The sequence below is a fragment of the Scedosporium apiospermum genome (assembly GCF_000732125.1).
Source record: "Scedosporium apiospermum strain IHEM 14462 chromosome Unknown SEQ_SAPIO_0011, whole genome shotgun sequence".
In the NCBI taxonomy this organism is placed as follows: Eukaryota; Fungi; Ascomycota; class Sordariomycetes; order Microascales; family Microascaceae; genus Scedosporium; species Scedosporium apiospermum.
Genome location: NW_015971712.1, coordinates 174908 through 193683, shown reverse-complemented (window position 1 = coordinate 193683; position 18776 = coordinate 174908). Strand labels below are relative to the sequence as shown.

The 18776-nt window shown below is 51.3% G+C and overlaps 4 protein-coding genes and 1 pseudogene across 4 annotated transcripts; all 5 read left to right on the top strand.

Annotated features, from left to right (window-relative positions):
- Positions 1 to 5799: 5799 nt before the first annotated feature.
- On the top strand, positions 5800 to 8658 carry SAPIO_CDS0057 (uncharacterized protein; the record flags this gene model as incomplete). Its single annotated transcript, XM_016782934.1, has 3 exons — positions 5800 to 6198; positions 6413 to 6469; positions 7687 to 8658. The coding sequence occupies 3 exons, from the start codon at positions 5800 to 5802 to the stop codon at positions 8656 to 8658; spliced, it is 1428 nt and encodes a 475-aa protein (XP_016646567.1).
- Positions 8659 to 10638: 1980 nt separating this feature from the next.
- On the top strand, positions 10639 to 11649 carry SAPIO_CDS0056 (annotated as a pseudogene; the record flags this gene model as incomplete).
- Positions 11650 to 12795: 1146 nt separating this feature from the next.
- Positions 12796 to 14262, top strand: SAPIO_CDS0055 (Glyoxylate reductase; the record flags this gene model as incomplete). The annotated part of the gene is made up of 4 exons (XM_016782933.1): positions 12796 to 12845; positions 13088 to 13296; positions 13404 to 13813; positions 13903 to 14262. The coding sequence occupies 4 exons, from the start codon at positions 12796 to 12798 to the stop codon at positions 14260 to 14262; spliced, it is 1029 nt and encodes a 342-aa protein (XP_016646566.1).
- A 1028-nt stretch (positions 14263 to 15290) lies between these two features.
- SAPIO_CDS0054 (uncharacterized protein) lies at positions 15291 to 16121 on the top strand (the record flags this gene model as incomplete). Its single annotated transcript, XM_016782932.1, has 2 exons — positions 15291 to 15685; positions 15890 to 16121. The coding sequence occupies 2 exons, from the start codon at positions 15291 to 15293 to the stop codon at positions 16119 to 16121; spliced, it is 627 nt and encodes a 208-aa protein (XP_016646565.1).
- Positions 16122 to 17067: 946 nt separating this feature from the next.
- On the top strand, positions 17068 to 18222 carry SAPIO_CDS0053 (Eukaryotic translation initiation factor 3 subunit H; the record flags this gene model as incomplete). The annotated part of the gene is made up of 2 exons (XM_016782931.1): positions 17068 to 17588; positions 17661 to 18222. 2 exons carry the CDS (start codon positions 17068 to 17070, stop codon positions 18220 to 18222), a joined length of 1083 nt encoding a protein of 360 aa, XP_016646564.1.
- Between the last annotated feature and the right edge of the window lie 554 nt (positions 18223 to 18776).

Sequence of the window (18776 nt, the reverse complement as noted above, 5' to 3'; positions counted from 1 at the left end):
TTTCTATCCCTTGCTTCACACTAACGCTGGCGACTAATACCTTACATATTTCCCGAGTACTAAGGCAGGAAAAAAAAAGAAGAAGAAGAAAATCTGAATGAAGAGCAGAGAGACGGTTGTCCATCCACTGGGAGACTTTTGCTGGTTCCAGCGTTTCGAGGATGCGTGCATCAGGCAGGGTTCAGGGAAGAAACCCGGCTGCCCTCATTTCACAGCCCGAGCAATGGGACGCCGTGAGCTGGAAATAAACTTCATACCAATGCACAATACACGAGGTAGTGGCGGACTTCTGCGAAGAAATTGCCCGCACAGCAGCTCTAAGTCATTTCGTCAGGTACAAACACGCCGCGCCCTACAAAGCATGAGTATAGTGATGGTCATGCGCTTGCATTGATCTCTTGTACATGGAATAACTCGCTGGTACGGTGGTATAAGTGTAGGTATCCATATCATTCATACACGAAGCATTCCATGTCTGAGGAGCATCTTCATAAGGTCGGTTAGCTCGACTCTGGGTAGCAGTGAGTGGTGATGTAGCATCCAGCCAAGAAATCGGAGAAAAGAGACTTGGAATGAGAAGGGCATGGAAAAATTTGTCGCAGAGTCACATCAGGAGAGCTAAACAGCAGGGAAAACCAGGATCTTTGAAAATCGCCAAGCCGTGCAGATGCTGTATCGGAAACGAGGAGAAGAATAAATAATAGAATAATGTAAAATGAAAATAAAGACAGCTGGGAAAAGAAGCTCGATCCAAGCGCGTGAAGGCGAATGCTACGCTAGCACTCGCCTGGGGCTTTCTGTTAGCACGACCCTCTTCCTCTCCCACGAAGCTCTTCCTTCTTCGTCTTCTTTCCCGGCGCGATGCTCTCGCCTATGAAACTTCCGATTCTTTTCCCCTTTCGGGATTGCCCTGTGCATCAAAAGTTTGGTTCTGGGTCTGTTCAGAGACCGCACTTCGAAGACCCTCACCGAACCATGGTTCTTTTGTCAATCCCCAAATTGAGCCTCTTGCAGATTTCCGGGCAATAGCAAGAGCAGGATCTCGAGACAGGGTCCTTTCAGATCTGTTATTCTGGCGCTATGTTTCGTCTACATCAAACGCATTGCCTCTCTTGGATATAGCCGCGCCGAAGAGAAACCTTTCCCGTCCTGCACGATCCTGCACCTGTGAGACTCTCGCTGGATACCCTCATGTGGGTGTCTGCACTCTGCTTTTTTTGTGAAGTTGGCGCTTTGGCTGTGCTAGGTCGGATCTTCACTGCCTTCGTCTGAAGTTGATCAATTAGTCCGAATTTTGGATGCTGGCTAATACCTCAGTCCTTGTGTTGCCTGGGGACGGGGAAAGCACTGACGGCCGGCGGTTTCCGTGAGCAGAATGGAAAAACAAAAGGGCAGAGAGTCGACTTACCTTGGCTGTCATGTGCAAGTTGTGCTCGATGCGGGTAGATTGAGTACATGCAAGTGTATGTATGTAGGTCTCGGCAACCACTGTACCGACTGACATCGAGAAAAAGAGACCTTGACGATTCCACAAGGCTAACGTGGGTGAGCTGGAAAGGGGGCCAAGCTTTAATTGAATCCCATTCGGAACCTGGCATTCTTTAGGCGAGGCCCAGGTTTTCTCGAATTGTGTTTTTGCGAGCCGTCACTCTTTAAAGCGTGGTAGGATTCGGTGATCTTTTCTGTTTCTGCTCCAGCCCCATCTCTCGGCTCGTCTGCCCGTCTTCGCCCTTGGCCCAGTGGACGGCATAATGTGAACGAACCATACAGCATAAACTATATTCGGTCAGGAATAGAAACGCCGAAACCAGGACATCTCGGGCTAAACCAGATCGACAACTGGGGCCGAACACCACATGCCTCACAGGGTATTACCACTTCGTATTCTTAGTCTCTGCGACTATGAGAGGAGTGGACTGGGAGTGGACTGGACAGGAAAACCTTAGTCTTTGCAGTTGCAGGACGCTACTGTACGAATTGAGGGCCTGGCCCTTCAGATACCGTACCAATGTTTATTATCCAGTCGCTCGCATTTCATCGATGAGCGGCTATACTTGACAAATTATTGCCTACATCAAGTCTGGCTCGCTCATCCCTGATAATTACCTTCGAGCTGCACGCAAAGCTCAAGACCGCGAGGAACGTAGACAGTGAGTGAACTCAATTCAAGCTGATATCATCCCTCTTTAAGGGGTATCGATGGGTATTACTTTCGAAGCACTCACCGAACTCCCGTCTTTCGGTTGTCTTTTAACCAACGAAAGAAACGTATCCAGAGCGTTGTGTTATGTAGTATGCTGGGTTTGTTGGTCTGGCTCAGAGGGGAAGGGGGTGCAGCAACAGGGAATCCCAGCCAACCCCTTGACACACACGGGTTCGAATTTATCCCCTTTTACCCACTTCCTCTAAATGGTCAGTATCTTAATGTGTTAACTTGGGAAACGCAGATGGTTGTCGCCGTGCTTCATCGTTTCTCATATTAGTAGGTATTATTATGAAAAGAAACATGCGGTAGGAGAAGCCTGGTACAAGAGGAGTTAGTACATCCTCATGCATCCGAGGCAATCCTTCTCGGTGATGATTTTCTGTGTTTGGTCTCTTCCAATACGACAGAAACGCAAACGCTTGCCTTGTGCTCTCCACTAGTGTCGTAATAGCCCTTCGGAGATTTACAGAAGAAAAAAAGTTTGAGGAGGTCGTATGAATTCAAGCTACACTTAGCTTAGGTCCCATCGGGAAAGGAACCACTCCGAGGGGGGACCGGGGCGATCATCCTCCTCCCCAGCAGTTTCTGATGGCCTAGGTTCGGTCCTTTCAAGGGGTGTTCCCGCGTCTTCTCTGAGCTCTGGCCCGTGTCCCGAGGGCACACCCCCGGCCGGACCCTTAGGTCTGGCTTGTTGTCCCAGAATGCTCGGGTAATATGAGCTGGATCAGGAAGGCGACGCTCGTCGTTCGAGAAATGATGCGAGGGCGCTGTCGAAGCACAGAGTCAAAAAATTCAGAGCTCCTTGATTTGGGGGGATCAATTGTATCGCCTGGCAAGGTGTGTTAGAAGCAAAGGTGCACCAAGACTCAACACTGTTGCATCGCGAGTGGCTCCTCGTCTTTGTACCCTGTACTCCGTCTCTCAACTGGTCCGCAGCCAGGCCAGCAAAGCTCTGCCTGTTGGCGTAAGAACCACGGGATAGGCCCGCGAGCCAGGCCACTGTGACCCCACCGCGGTAAACGACCGCCCGCCAGTGAAATGACTAGAACTGAATTGTCACTGCGAGCTTGTAAGCTTAAAGGGAGCTTTTTTGAACACCTTTTCGGCCTGCTTTTTATGGAGCATTATTAGAGCGAGGACCGCAAATTAACGTCGCATTCCTCATTGTTTCCGCGATATTGAAATCGGCGTTGCATTGCCTCTTTGTACATTCGGATACTTGCGCGCCAACAGACGCACAGCGTGCCGGCGGGCCCTGAGCTCCGGAATGCCTCTTCCATCTCAACGTGCTTGTACTTCGTAGGGTTACGTACGTGGAGGCCGAGGTAGCAAAAGGACAGATCGAGCGAGATCCACCCGGAGAACTTTATCACAAGTTAGCATCGGATCTAAATGGTCTGCCTTTCCCACACCGAATGTCCTCTCCGAGCGTGGCTATGTCGAGGGAGGAGCAATTTCCAGTTGGTGTCTCCAGAACCGATGGTAGGTCGGCGGCTATTGTGCCAGGCTGGCCATTGTCAATCGTCGATCTTGAGCCGCCCGAGGCCGTCGCTACGTGGTATTTCACGTTCTTTTGTCCTTTCCGTGTGTGTTGATTCTCCGCGTTTGGTTTGGTGCAGCTGCATATGTAGATGCCCGCAACTTGACAGCTTCCGGTCTCTGGGTGGAACCAGATACGCATAATGTGTAGATGCGGCTTTTGAAGGATAGAAAACAATGGTCGAAGGTGAGGTGATTATCGGATGTGAGGCACCAGAAGATATCAAACACGATCGAATGCATTTGATGAACATTATCGATTGTGTTGAGAGATACGGCCGTGTTAGTAAGATAGCATTCTTACAGAGGCAGTCACCATGGACAGAATGTCGACTGTTGCACTTGCCGCGGAGGACTGACACTTCGTACTTGGTAAGTTGATTCTAGGGGCAGGAGCCACCGGCCAAGGCTCTGTGAAGAGTTCGAAGACAGTTGAATAGTCCATTCAAATTGTTGTCCTTCGTGCACCATACATAAAAGTGTACTAAGCTTGTACCTCGAAGTGGTGGAGATTGTAGGCACACAATTGTAGCTTCAAGTTAACTCCAAGTTTAAGTTGCCAGTTTGATGTTGCTGCTACTCATGTTGCCAGTCAGCAGCATCGATGGTATCAAATTGTGCAAAAAATACTTCGTAGGCCCGCCCCAGTGCAATTGGCCAGGCCAGTCATCAGAAATCTGATTGAATGCTCAGTCTTACACCTTGATCACAATCGTTTGGATTAGAATTTGCACTCAAGTGTAGATTCGAAGTAACTACTCATGATGTCCTCCTTACAATTCTAGCAGTCATGTGAAGAAGAGTCCAAGTACAAAAATACAATAATACAATAATGCTACTTCGCATTGACGATTCGTCTTCGACCTGTCCAGCAGAACCAACGAGGCTTCAGGAACCGCGAGAATTAGGTGCAAAGTGCTTCATACATCCCCGAATGAAACATCGAAGATACTCGTCCAGTCTTTGGTCCCCATAAAGGAATCAATTGATTTGATTGATTTGATTTTGTTTAGGGGTGTGGAAAAGACTCGATCGGATTTGGAGGCACTTACGAAGTATTGTGTGCTGTGTTTGTATAGTTATGCTAGCCGATGTGCCCTGTTCTCCAGACTGTCGTGCAGCGGCACAAGTGCAGTCGCAGCCAACGCACGCAGAAGTATAAGGTACATGTACAAGCGGTACGCCCAGCGATACACCCGCCGCCTGCCACTGACACACACTCAATTGATGGCCTGGCTGGACCTGACCTGGCTAAGGTAGAGACTGCACTGCTACAAAGTACACTAAACTCTCAAATTGATCAATTGATCCTCCGCTGCACACCCACTGCAACTGTGCCATTCTTCATACACGCCCCCCCTCCCCCCTTCAAATACCCACCTCTCTCTCCATCTCCCCTGTCTTAATATCTGCCATCCCTCCCCCTCCATTCGTCCTCGCCATTGGCATCTGGATCTCTTCAAAGTTCCACCTCGACGACACTCCCTTCCAAACACCTTCGAAGCCTCGTCGAAGCCTTGAAATATCACTCGTTTGTCCTCGATTGCTTGCGTGGTGCTGGCTTGGTGTGCGTGTGGATGTTTGCATGTATGGCCTCGAACCCGGATGCCCTCGACAACATCTTCAGAACCTGCCAGATCCAAAGAGCGAGAGCGCCTCAGCAGTGGCATATGTCCAAGTTTCTCTATTTCATCTCGCGGATCTTTCTCTTGTGTCACAGCGGTCAAAACGGTGCGCGGTCACACTCGAATCTCCGCCAACATTTTAATTGCCTCCTCTGGCGAGGTCTAGCTCCAAGATATCTCGCTCCTCTTTGTCCTGCCTGGAATCTCAGCTGAGAAGGGCCTTCGATATCTACGATTGGTGCCTGCCTGACTCATCCAGCCCGCCCGCTTGCCAGCTTACTTTTCACCTACGACTTGATTTCTTGGACCATTCTGGCGTACGCGTTCGCTTTCCCTCTCCCGAGTCAGCTAGCACCCTCTTGGGCGACGACGAGGCCTTGAGGTTGCCGGTGCTCGCTCGTCGTCGTCAACTGTAGGTCTGCCTTCGTCATGTCCCATCCACAGCAGCCCCTGGGCCCACCGCGCCAACCCACTGGCTACCCGACCCAGACGCCCTACCCATCCGCAATGGCCGCCACTCCCTACGGATATGCTCCGACGACTCAACCCGGCGATGTATACCGCGCGAGTCCCGGTCTTGACCCCTCTCAGCACCTACCTAGCATGCGGACGCTCGATGTCGTACCCCCGCAACAGCACGCTATCCCTCCTCCGCCCTCGACTGGGCCTCCGGCGATGGGACTGGGTATGGGCATTGGTCATCACGGCATGAATCCATTCTACCCTTCAGCGTTGGCCATGGGAGGACAGTATTTGCATACCGATCTCATGCGGTATCCGCTACCACCTCACGACCCTCGCTTTCAGATGGGCCGAGGTCCAAAAAAGGTACGTGGTAACGTGCGCTTGTCGTTCCGCTGATGCTTCATTCCTGGCATATTCATTCCTGCATACTTTTGATGCACAACGGAGGTCTCTCTTCCTCTCCCAAGTGCGGCACTATACCTATTATCGAAGCCGCTCCCATCAACTCCCTTGACGAGACGCATCGCCGTGTTGAATCGACGCCCCTTGCTAATCTGGGCTATTTTACCCGCAATAGGAGATTAAACGGAGAACGAAAACTGGCTGCATGACGTGTCGCAAACGAAGAATAAAGGTTTGTAGCTGTCGAATTTCTTTTCTAACTGCTCTTTCCCATTTCCCGTCCCTTCATCTTCTATTCGTCCCTGCCCTCTCGCGGACCGTCTTTTCCCACACTTAAGAAGCGTTTTCTTTTCCTAAAAATATCTTTTCGACTTCAACCGACGGGGCAGATAGTGTCTGCCTTTCCAAAATTGCCCAGCTTATCCCTGCCGTGCGAAAAAGGGGGTGGTTGTGTATATATTTTCTTTCGGGCTGGTCTGGATTGTGACGCGTTCTCCCATCTTCCGGCTATTATTTCCTACCTCCCGGAATAGCCGTTTGCACCCTTACACGGGACAATTGGCCTTTGTATCCGACAATTGGGAGCTACAATTCGACCACGGACCTGCACGATATGAGCCTTGCGAACTGGACTTCTCCATTTGAAGTGGCAGACCCTTCATTACATGGGAGATTGGGCTCTACGATCAGCCCTTGCGCGCGGGTCTTCGTCAAACCTGCTGTATTAGGTCGCGATTTTCCTCGCTTGTCGTCGCTTACGCAAGGCCACGAACCTTATTTTTTGTTTCCTCTTCGCCTGTCTTCTTGGACCATGGACGATGAAGAGCTTCTCAACAACTCCGAGATCTTTATCGGAGCTACCAAACCCCTGGCTGTCGCGCCAAGTGATGCTAGCTTCAGGGACCGACTACTTGGCCATGGGTCCGAGTTCAGCTCTTATTTCTTATTTCCCTTTTCGGCCGGATTTAGTGGGTTTAGGCCTCCTGCCTGCAGGATGACGACAAGAAGCCGTCGACGCCACAACCGCCCACACGGACCTCAGCCGAAGCGCCAATCTTGCTTAACAGAGTTTAGTCCTGACCTTATTCTGCTGGGGACCTTGCCACCTTGAACTTCCAGGCCTGGCGCATTTACACTCTTGCTCCCCGTACGCTTTCTGCGCCAGAGGCGCTGCTATTTCTCCTTTGTCTTGGTAAAGTGGCCATTCGAAAAGTGAGCCAACTAGGCTCTTGACCCGATCCCCTTGTATGGGCTAGTGTCCAATACCCTTGAGGCTCCTTTTGAGATGAGCCTTCGCATTCGTCTCTCTTCCTCCGGGATATGCCTCGTCTCGATTCTCTGCACATCCGGGGCACGACGCTGTGTAACCCACGAATTAGCGCATGATTTCCTTCAATGCATTGTATCCCCTAGACTTGGATGTCCTCTGACGAATATCAATGTGTTCAGTGCGATGAGACACATCCGACCTGCAACAACTGCCGAAAGTCAAAACGCGAGTGCCTTGGTTATGATCCCATCTTCAAACAGCAGCATGGTCACCCACAACGGCAACAACAGCAAAACCAGCAGCAACAGCAGTCTCAGCAGACCCAACATCCTCCCGGGCAGCAGACACAACAGCAACAACCACTACAGGTTACGCAGCAACCTCAACAGCCGCTGCAAACAGCGACTAATTCGCAGAACCAACTCCAACAACCACTTCCGCAGCCCCACCAAGCGCAGCAGATGCAACAACCCCAATCTCTATCCGCAGCGCAAGTACACCAGCCTCAACATCACCAAAACCAACCACCACAGCAACATCAGCATGCCGATCAATCTCTTCAACCACCCCAGCAACCCCTCCTCCAACAACCACCCTCTCAGCATCCCGTACCTCAGCCCCAGCCCGGGTTGAACATGGGCAACCACTTAACGCACCCATCCGCACCCTCTCCGGCAAGCGCCCCAACCAGCAACCCACCACCGTCCTCTTCCTCTCTGAGTGGCGGCATAAAGTTCGAACCACACCTCAAACTCGAACCCCACATTAAGCTCGATCCTCAAGCCCCTCCTGCCGTTCCCGGCCCGACTGCCTACGCTCCACAGAACGCCAACCCGGGAATGCATAACTCGTATTCCCAGCCGCCGAACCTTCCCCTCCCGCAGGCCGGCATCGACCCTTCCTTGACGCACACGCAACCCACTCCGCCACCGCAGATGAAGACCGAGGTGGCAGATTATGGCTCGGGTATGGGCCCCTCACTGCAGCAGCTAGGCCATCCTTCTTCTTTAGGACATGATATGGGGTCTTTGGGTCACGGGCATTCTCATCAGCATCCAGCTACGCAACCGCACTCCTACTCGCATCCTCATGGCCACGGTCATATGGGAAATAGCGGAGTTCATCTCGGGGGCGGCGTTCCTACACAATAAAAGACCGCGATGAATAGATGCCATTCCGATGTGCAAGAAGAAAGGAATTCGTCTTTGTCGAGGGCAGGAAGCAGCCTGACCGTTTCTCCAAAATCCGCCTGAACTACGATCTAGTTTGCCCGTCCAAGAAACAGGCACGATCCATTGGAACGGGTTAAAGGTCGGCAGGGGCCGAGTTCTCAACTACTCTCTATGCAGTGATTGCTTGAGATTCTCGCCCGCATCGATGGACCGAATGAGTACCATAGGAACGCGGCGACGCTGGTAGCTGTTTGCTAGGTACGGTGGGAACTACGGTGGGATCTGCGACCGAGCCCAGCGCCATGAGATGGATCGATGAGAATCTCCTCACACCAGCTTAACCACGGTCTAGTTGGAGAATCTTGGATGGCGCTAGCTAGTCTTAAATTCGGATGAGAACCGCTCCGTCGGACGGGACGAGGCGACAACGCGAATTCACGGCTCGGGACTCTAAGGATTGTGAGACAATCAGACTCTGCGTCGAAGACAAACGAGTCTCAACCGCGACAACCTACCTATCAATGAATCTCCTGCCAGGCCGGTGCAGTAGGCTGCGACGACAGCATTGACAGCCTTCTCACGTCCCCCCACACAGCATCGCCTCCCGAACTTACCCGAAAATCACATTTGAATAAGGGACCCTGGGCTTCGCCCTCAACCCTTTGTACTTGTAGACTATGTTTGACATTAATTTTTTTTGGGTTCTTGTTTTTCTACTTTCTGTTAGACGCAGTAATGTCTATCTATCTACCTTGCCGAAGCCCGGTTTGTTTTCCACCCGCCCTGTTCCGGTTCTCAAAAAGAAAAGATCTATTGTTCGTTTATACTCTGTGTTTTTATATCATGTATACTATTGCGGATATCTTATTTCTCAGTTAGCTTTCTTCTTTACTTGCAAATTCTTGAGCTTTTCCTTTCTTGATGTTTGAGTTTGTTTCTGGGAGGCGGGAATCTAATAGCATTGATAGCATGGGTCGCATGGCGGGGAGTGGGAACGGGAAAAAAGAAAAGCTAAGGGTGAATACAAATGATTGTGAGGCACTTATAGGGTTTTCAACCTTTCCAGCGTGTTTAGATGTCTTTTCTTCATATCGAATATACCTGGGCTTTGGGTGTGGAAAGCAAGAAGCGCCCGTCTCTGGAGATTTGCTGGCTCTGGGCGAGACGGCATGGGTTGAGGAGAGCCGACGTCGAAATGCAGAAGCGACGGGAAAGCGATGGCAGGGAGGATCGAGAAAAAACGAAGTGCTCATTCAATGTTTCTCGCTACTGGCAGAAGAGAGGGCTTTCTCGACCAAATCAAGGACGTTTTCGAAGCCGATACACATGGTTCAGGGGCTGGGAGCATCCGCCTTGTACGAACTCCTCCGATCTGACCTGAAAGACTGATCAGAGGCCAGGTATTATTGTACGGAACTCATGGTTTTCGTAACAGACTTGAGGCCGGATTGTCATCTCGTCCTACCTCAACTACATCTTAGCATACATAGCATCTCGGCGCCAAGTGATGGCCTCAGCCGTCAACTTAACGAAGTTACCGTTACAATCCAATTTCGATCCTCCTCTCTCTCATCTGTCACGAGGAAGCAATTTTAGATATAGGAATAATATCCCAAGAAAGATCAGCTAAGTGGAAAAAAGGACAACTAGATATCAGATGAAGCAGGCTTAGAGAAGAAAATTGGTTCACATGTCTGATGTAGTTGTTCAACGGTCGCTTTGTCAACAGATTTGGTCAAACTTCACCTTTCCCCTTGCGCTGACTATTTCCTTCCTGTTCTTCGTTCTTTCTCTCTTTCTCCCTTATATGCGAAACTTCAAAACCATTGCTAATCGAAACTGCGATACCTGACAAAACCCAAGCCGGTACATATCTTTGATACGACAGCAACTTTGAGATTCGAGAACGCCTCAGAAGAGACTTTAGGACATACGCAAGACCAGCAAACTTCCTGCACAATGGATCTCTTGGCCGAGCTGGAATCCATGGCCCAGATGTCCGTCCAACAGCCGGATGATGTATCAGATCAGCCTGACCTCCAAACCATCGAGAGATGGCAAGCGCTTTTCAACTACGATTACGCAGACGCAGTTCGCCAAATCAACAACAAGCAAGCCGATTTCCAGCAGTCTACCATCTCAGACGAACACTGGGCGCTAGTCCGTGCAGAGATGGAAGATCAGGGCTACGACCGCGAGGCGTATGAGCACTTCTGCTGGCTCCAGAGCCGGCGATCTCGCCGTCAAGAGCAGCCTCAACCTACGAAGAGAGCCAGTGCCACCTCGGCAACATTCCTGCTTAAACTCGAAGGCCCGCTAGCCGATGTTGAAGCAGTCAAGGCCATGGGCGAAATCTCCGATACACTTCCTTTAAACACAGCAACGGATGAAGATGGCGAAGTCTCCCAGTTCTGCATTGTTGATGCTAGAACACGAGATAAGATTATCCACCATCTCGCGAAAGTCAACCCCCTATTTCAACCTACTCTCATTCGTTATTCAAAGGCAAGGAAAGACCTAGATCCCTTCTCCGCCTCCCCGACGCTGAACATCGATGCTACAATGCCGCAACACCGCCCCAACTCGGAGAACGACCCGAAGCTCTTTCCGAAGCAAGACCAATATCCCGTCTGGTATTTCTTTTACGGCACGCTCGCAGACCCAGTCCGTCTTCGCCGCCTCCTCAATTTTGGAGATGAGCCTTCCTACGTCTCCGCTAGGGTCCGTGGGACTTTGGGGTTGTGGGCTGGGAAGTACCTGGCTTTGACGGACTCGGTGCAGGGAACTGGAGACCTCATTCAGGGCCGAGCCTTTCAGGTTGAGAGTCAAGACCAGGAGGACTCACTCCGGTACTATGAGACGGACCACTACGAGGTTGTACGGTGTGAGATTGAGATGGCTGAGGGAACCGTTCGAGGATTAACGTTCCGGTTTATCGGTAAGGGGGATTGGGCACCATTGGGAAGTTGATGGCGGATTTGAGACTGAAGTTGATACACTATTCAAGCAATACGAATCCTTCTCTTTAAATAGAATCATACGCTATTCAATATTCCCATATCATTTAAACCCTGATTACAAACGAATATGAGAGGATTCAGCTGAGGCGTGATACGGTATGGCCCGCGACGTGTGTCAGAGTCCGTTGGTGGTTGTCGTAAATATTGGAGGGGTTCTAGACGCCTCGAACCTAGTGACAAATTCGGTTTGGATGTTCCATATGTTAACAGGGAACTTTAGGAGAGTAATGAACCAATGAACCCTACTTGAATCCATGAAGAAAGGAACAGGGTTGAGATTGCGTATTACTTCCATCTGGGATGAGGGAGGAATGATAAGAGATAAAAGGGAGAGAAATCAAATCCAGCATCTCCACATGCCGACATGGACCAGAACAGTGCTGGATTCAAGTCCAAGAGCCCCGACGGCATCAGGCTTCGGAGTTAGTAATTCAAGGCATCTTCTCGGCAAAAGCTTCGGGCAGAAGTGATCCAAACCCTGCTCCAACATGTCGAGATCACTGGTGAATCCACGTCGCACGTAGACCCCTGTCCTCTCTGCAGGACCAGCACAGCCGGCTGCAGGACAGCGGCCGTTTGCAGACCTGACCGAGTTCAGACGCTAACGTATCTCGAGCCCATGGCGACGACGAAATCTCGCCCCGGTGTGCGTCCTGTTTACTCTTTTCAGTCAAGTGCGATATCGAGCTCCGCGGATTAACCCTGGCGCTGGGCGATGTTGGTGCCAGGGAAGGATGCACCCGGCGACCCGGGGACCCCCGCGAGCCCCGCGAAACCCCGCGCTGTGCTCCTTTTGGATTTCCTGGATTCCGTCGAAGAAAGACTTCCCCGCCCCCGCCTCGAATGTGCGAGAACCGATCCAATGCTCTCTTGATTTGATTTCCTGGTTTTTGGTGAAGGCGTCTTTTCGGAAGTGAGTCAGATATTGATATCGTCTGCATAGAGCGGCCAAAAAAAGGAAACAAATAAAAGGCACGTAACTTCGTTTTTATTTCCAAAACCGGGTTTCGCCAATACCGCAAATTGTAAGCGAGACCTCTCTTTGGTATATTCAGTTGTATATCTATCAAAGCATCAATCAATCTATTTCCGCGCAATGGGATCCTCGGGGCGGCCAAAAGTCTTGCAGCTCGGCCTGGTTGAACAGTAAGTGTTATATGTCCTGCCGTTCCACACTCCCTCATCTGGCTCTGGTTCCTCCTCTCAATCCATATTCTTTATTCATCTATCAGTATAGATATATGGAATATTGCTACGCTACCCTAATTTTCTTTCATGACATTTCTCTATATCCTATACCACCATCGTCCCAGCCAAGCCCCATCTAGATCTCACCGGCAAAAAAAACATGCATCCGAAGCCCAACCGCTCAGCTAACATCCTCTCAGCGCCCACGAGACGTGGTCATCAATCGGCGAGATCGCCGACATCATTGTCCCCAAGGCGACTAATCGCGATGAGCTGATCGCCGAATGCCGCTCTGGAGCTTTCGACGGCGTGAAGGTCGCCTACCGTACCTTTTATAGTGTCACAGGCCTCGTCGACACCGAATTGATTGCCGCCCTCCCATCGAGTCTGAGATTCATCTGCCACTGCGGTATGCCAGCCTCCCCATCCCCAACCATTCATCTCTTAAGAAAACAAGATATATACATCTATATATATATAAAGAAATTTCATGGGGGAGACTAACCGGACTCAAAGGCGCCGGCTACGACTCAATCGACATCCCCGCCTGTACAGACCGCTCCATCCTCGTCTCCAACACCCCCACCGCCGTCGACGACGCCACAGCCGACCTCAACATCTGGCTCATGCTCGGCGCCCTGCGCAACCTTTCCAGCTCCATGACGGCCCTGCGCGCTGGTACCTGGCGGGGAAACCCACCTCCGGCGTTCGGCCACGATCCCCAGGGTAAGGTACTCGGCATCCTGGGTATGGGCGGCATCGGGAGGAACATGGCCAAGAAGGCGCTGGCATTTGGGATGAGGATTCGGTATTATAACCGGACGAGGTTGGCGGAGGATCTGGAGAGGGAGTGTGAGGCTGAGTTTGTTGATTTTGAGACGTTGCTGAGGGAGAGTGATGTTTTGAGTTTGAATCTGCCGCTGAATGTGAGTTTTCACTCCGCTCATTTCTCATTTTTTTCCCTCTTCTCTGTTATTCCATTATTCCATTACACGAGAACCTAACATCCATCCAGCCCCAAACCCGCCACTCCATCTCCAAGCCCCAATTCGCCATAATGAAAAAGGGTATAGTGATAGTCAACACCGCCCGCGGCGCGGTCATTGACGAAGCGGCCCTCGTCGACGCCCTGGCCGACGGTACCGTCTCCTCCGTCGGCCTAGACGTATACGAGAACGAACCCGAGATCCACCCGGGCCTCGTCACGAACCCCTCCGTGCTACTGGTCCCGCACATGGGGACCTGGACGGTCGAGACGCAGACGAAGATGGAGGAGTGGGCCATGGGGAATGTGAGGGTTGCCTTGGCGGAGGGGAGGTTGAGGAGTGTGGTGCCTGAGCAGAAGGGGATGGCAGAGATGTGGGTTGGGTTATAGGTAAAAAAACAGTTTCTACATTTTTTCCTCTCTCTTTTACTTTTTGGTAGTTGGAGGTCGACTTTCATCTCGCTATCGTCTCGTATGAGTTCCGCTTGTCTTGTGGGACGATGCGAGATGTTGACTAGCCTCAATATCCATTCTACGAAGAAGCACACTTACGAGTTCGGTACGGATTTTGAAAAAAAGAAACTAAATCGCGTTAGAATAAATCCAAACGTATAATATCTCCCTTCGGCGTCCTAGTGAACCAGAAAGGCAAGGCAAATTATGCCATTGCAAAAAATGGCCTCATGAAAAAGCCAAGCGCCACCACAGGCCCCGAAGAGGCGACTTGGCTCCATCTTCCCGCCATCGAAGAATTCTAGGGGAAAGTCAATAAGCAGTGGGATCTATACTTGAAACGACTACTCGAGTGAAGGAGTAAAAGAAAAGTAAAGAAAAACGAATAGGGCGAAATTCAGGTTACAGGCGGTGTGACTTGGAAATCACTTCTTCAGCTCTTACTCGACCTCGGGGACCAGGCCGATCACTACGGGCACAACGGCAGCCGAAGCGGAGAATGCTATTTCATTATTGGTCGTCCTTCGTACACCGGTCGTATTAGAAGCAATGCTGGATATGCAACGCAATCCATCAATTAGCACTCATTAGCAGTGATAAGAACTAAGGGTTTCGAAACAGGGCGGAGGCGCTTGTCAGAGAGGTTAGCCGAACCCCGGACTTTGTGACATGCGGTGAATCAACGGCCTCGATGACACCATCCCGCGAGTCCCTTCATCATCCGGCAAGGTCCGGTTGCTATTTTCTCGGCGTTCCTGGTCGTTACCAATGGGTTAGACATATAAAATATGAATATGTAGCTGGTACCCATGTCTAAAGCTTTCATTTTCTGCATGTCTTCTTGTCATTCTTTCGTTAAACGTATCTTGTAGGCGCTGGCAGAGGACCATTCGGCCTCCCCCCTCCTTTTCTATCTTCCGCTCCTCTCTCCTATATACACAAAATCCTATTATCCTCCCTCCATAATGAGACTCCTCGACACTCCCCAGTCCTCCCAGGACTCAACCCGGCAAACAACCCCAGAGAATCCCACCCAGTTCCTCGTCACCTCCCCTTACACCACGCCCGAGCATCTCCTCAACCTCTCCACACTCGACAATGAAAACGCCCTCTTCGCCAAAGCCCTAACTCACCTACGATGCGTACGCGATGACTACGCGACGGCTCCCTACCTCGATTCTTTCAACTGGGTCGAAGTCCTGGACAAGCTGCGCGAATCGGCTGGAGACGGATTCGCCGAGACGTCCTTCTTCATTGTCGCTTTCCGATCTCAAATACCTCCGACTACGGTGTACGAAGACTTGGGCATTCTGGATGAGGCGGCTCATGCGGAAGCTGTAGCCTGTGGCGGGTTCCTGAAGTAAGTTTTTGCTTTTTTTTTTTTTTTTCTCGGGTCCCTTTTTCTTCCTTGTTTTCGCCCTCGGGGGCTTACACACCGAGCGCCACGCATCATTCAATGGAAAAAGCACACAATCGGAACAAGGAAAAAGGACGGAACTAGCCGGAACAAGAGACGGGAAAAAAGTCAATTCGCCAGATCGAGCTGACCAACTCTTGAAATTAGGTACTGGTTTGGCCATCCGGACACAGATGGGAGGAACCTTGCCACGTGCGTCTGGCGCTCCAGAGACGACGCCATTCGCGCCGGACATACGGCTGGCCATCGCAGGGCGGCGAGAGCCACAGCTTCCATGTATTCCCACTGGAAGATTGATCGGCATAGGCTCATCATAGGGCCTGGTGCTACGGAGTGGAAGCTGATTGAGTGGTCCGATGATTACACCGGTGGTCAATGACGGACGAAGGAAACGATTGGCGGTTAAATGGGCATGCATGATAGGTAGCGGGCGTTCCGGGAAGGGGAAATGAGTAAAATATGAAAAAAAGGAGATATTGCACGGGAGAGTTCACATGAGCGAGGTTGTACTGGGGCTTTGATAGCGACTAATACGACCTCATAATGGAAACGGTTTCGATTCCTACCGGCTGCCTGGAAGTGACTGAGGTCTCTCATCCCGGAGAGGGATCGGGGACGTACTTCGTAAGACAGAAAGGCCGAGCTTGGCTCTCACGGAAATCTCAAAGCTTGGCTGAGAGATAAAAGGTTAAAGTTTGATCATCTAATCGGCACTTGGGATGACGCGATCAAGGGCCGCCTTGTCGGCGAAAGAGAACGATACATCTTGGAATACCAAGAAGACGGAGATCAGCAGCGTAAATACCACATCGTCACCAAGAGAAGCTTGAGAATCCCGAAATATGACTTCCGAGGGAAGAATCAGGAATGTCGAGGACGATGATGGATGAAGCATCAAGTGGATTGTCCTCGACGTGGGACCCTGGTTGAGACGACGTTGGCCGATTCCGCCATTGTCGAATAGGAGCGAAGATATCCCAAATTCGTCACATTGCAGAGTGGGGAGATCTCGTCCGAGTGTCATCAGCTGGCGTAGCTTGCTCCAGGTGGCAGGGTGGGAGGCGGAAATTCTGCCACTAGCCACCGCCTCTAGCCCCTCCCACAAAAATTTATCGCCAATTTGAACACACCAAGCCCATCCTTCGTGTCAGAAAGACGAGGCGATTCCGTTCCGCGATCACAAGGAGATAGATACCCCCCCTAAGGATCCGATCCCGATTACGTCCGCCGACTCGATCTCTTTCTCTCGGAAATTACATCCCCGGTCGCAAACTTCATCTCCTACTCGAAACGAATCCTCTCCAAAGACTCATCCAGCAGCAACCATGGCTGACGCATCCAAAGATGTGCCGTTCAAGACGGTCCAGGTCGAGGCCCTCGTCCTCATGAAGATCTCGAAGCACTGCTCGTCGTCATTCCCCACCACCGCGACTGGATCCCTCGTCGGTATGGACAACAACGGAGTCCTCGAGGTCACCAACGCCTTCCCCTTCCCCATCTTCGAAGTACCCGGATCCGACTCGCACCAGAATGATGCCTCCTCGCTCGCGGCCAACGCCCCGCGCCAGAAGCCCAACATCGCCTACCAGAACGACATGATCAGGTACATGAAGGAGATCAACATCGACGCCAATAACGTCGGATGGTACACCAGCGCCGCCATGGGCAACTTTGTCAACCTCACCTTCATCGAGAACCAGTATCACTACCAGAAGGATAACGACCGCACTGTCGCTCTTGTGCATGATGTCAGCCGCAGTTCGCAGGGTGCTTTGAGCCTTCGCGCTTTCAAGTTGTCGCCTAGCTTCATGACTGCGTACAAGGAGGGCAAGTTTACGACTGAAAGGTATGGTTCCGCGCCCCGCCCTAGTACTTTTTCTTTATTACATTTTGACCATAATGTTCACACACCTTCTAGCCTCCAAAAGTCGAAACTCAACTTCAAGGACATCATCGTCGAGTTCCCCGTCATCGTCCACAACTCCCATCTCTTGACCTCGTTCCTCCACCAGATCCCCCCCGCGCCCATCCGGGATCCCTCGGAACCCCCCGCGTCCCTCGACGATCTCAGCGAGGACCCCGTCAACCCCCCCCTCTACCCCTCTCTCGACTCCCTCGACGTGTCGATCGACCCGTTCCTAGAAAAGACGTGCGACCTCCTCCTCGACAGCATCGAGTCTCACTACACCGACCTGAACAACTTCCAGTTCTACCAGCGACAGCTCGGCCGTGAGCAGGCTAAGATTACGCAATGGCAGGCCAAGCGCAAGGCGGAGAACGCGGCCCGCGTCGCGGCCAAGCAACAGCCCCTCCCCGAGGACGAGTGGCAGAGGCTGTTCAAGCTTCCTCAGGAGCCCAGCAGGCTCGAGGGCATGCTCAACGCCAAGCAGGTCGAGCAGTACGCGAAGCAGGTTGATGGCTTCACTGCTAATGTCAGCGCCAAGATGTTTGCTGTGAGGGAGAACTTGATGCCGAAATGAAAAGGGGGTATTTTGAGGGATGAGGGGAAAATAGCGAATAGTTCTTTTTTATCCTTTTGGTCTTTTTTTAGTCCTCTTTTTTTTTCTGTCTTCTCTCTACGGTTCAGAGGCGAGATAATCCGGTATGACCCCGGAGCATGTCGAGCCAAGTCGACCGAGACGAAGAGGGATCACTACTACCCGTGTGCTTTTCGTTTAGACGGTTACTCCGAGCCAGCCGGGTTTCACTGTTGTTGATTGGAGAACACGAAACCCCAAAAAGTAAGGAGGTACGAGGTTGGTAGAGAGGGGCGGTCTATAATTGCATATTACTGGCGTTTGGGAGAGGCTGGGCCACATGTATTAACATGTATGACACTTGATGGGAGCTCTTTTAATGCTGGATGTCATGAATTGATTCCCTCTCCTGCCGATAAATTTGTTTTCTCTTTTCTCATCTCTCATCTGCTGCTCGACGGTAATTGTAGATTCAAATCTCTTGAGGGCTCGGAGTGTGCTTACGTTGGGCAACAACACTGATGCACAAAGAGGCCAAACGGGTAGAGTGAGGGGTG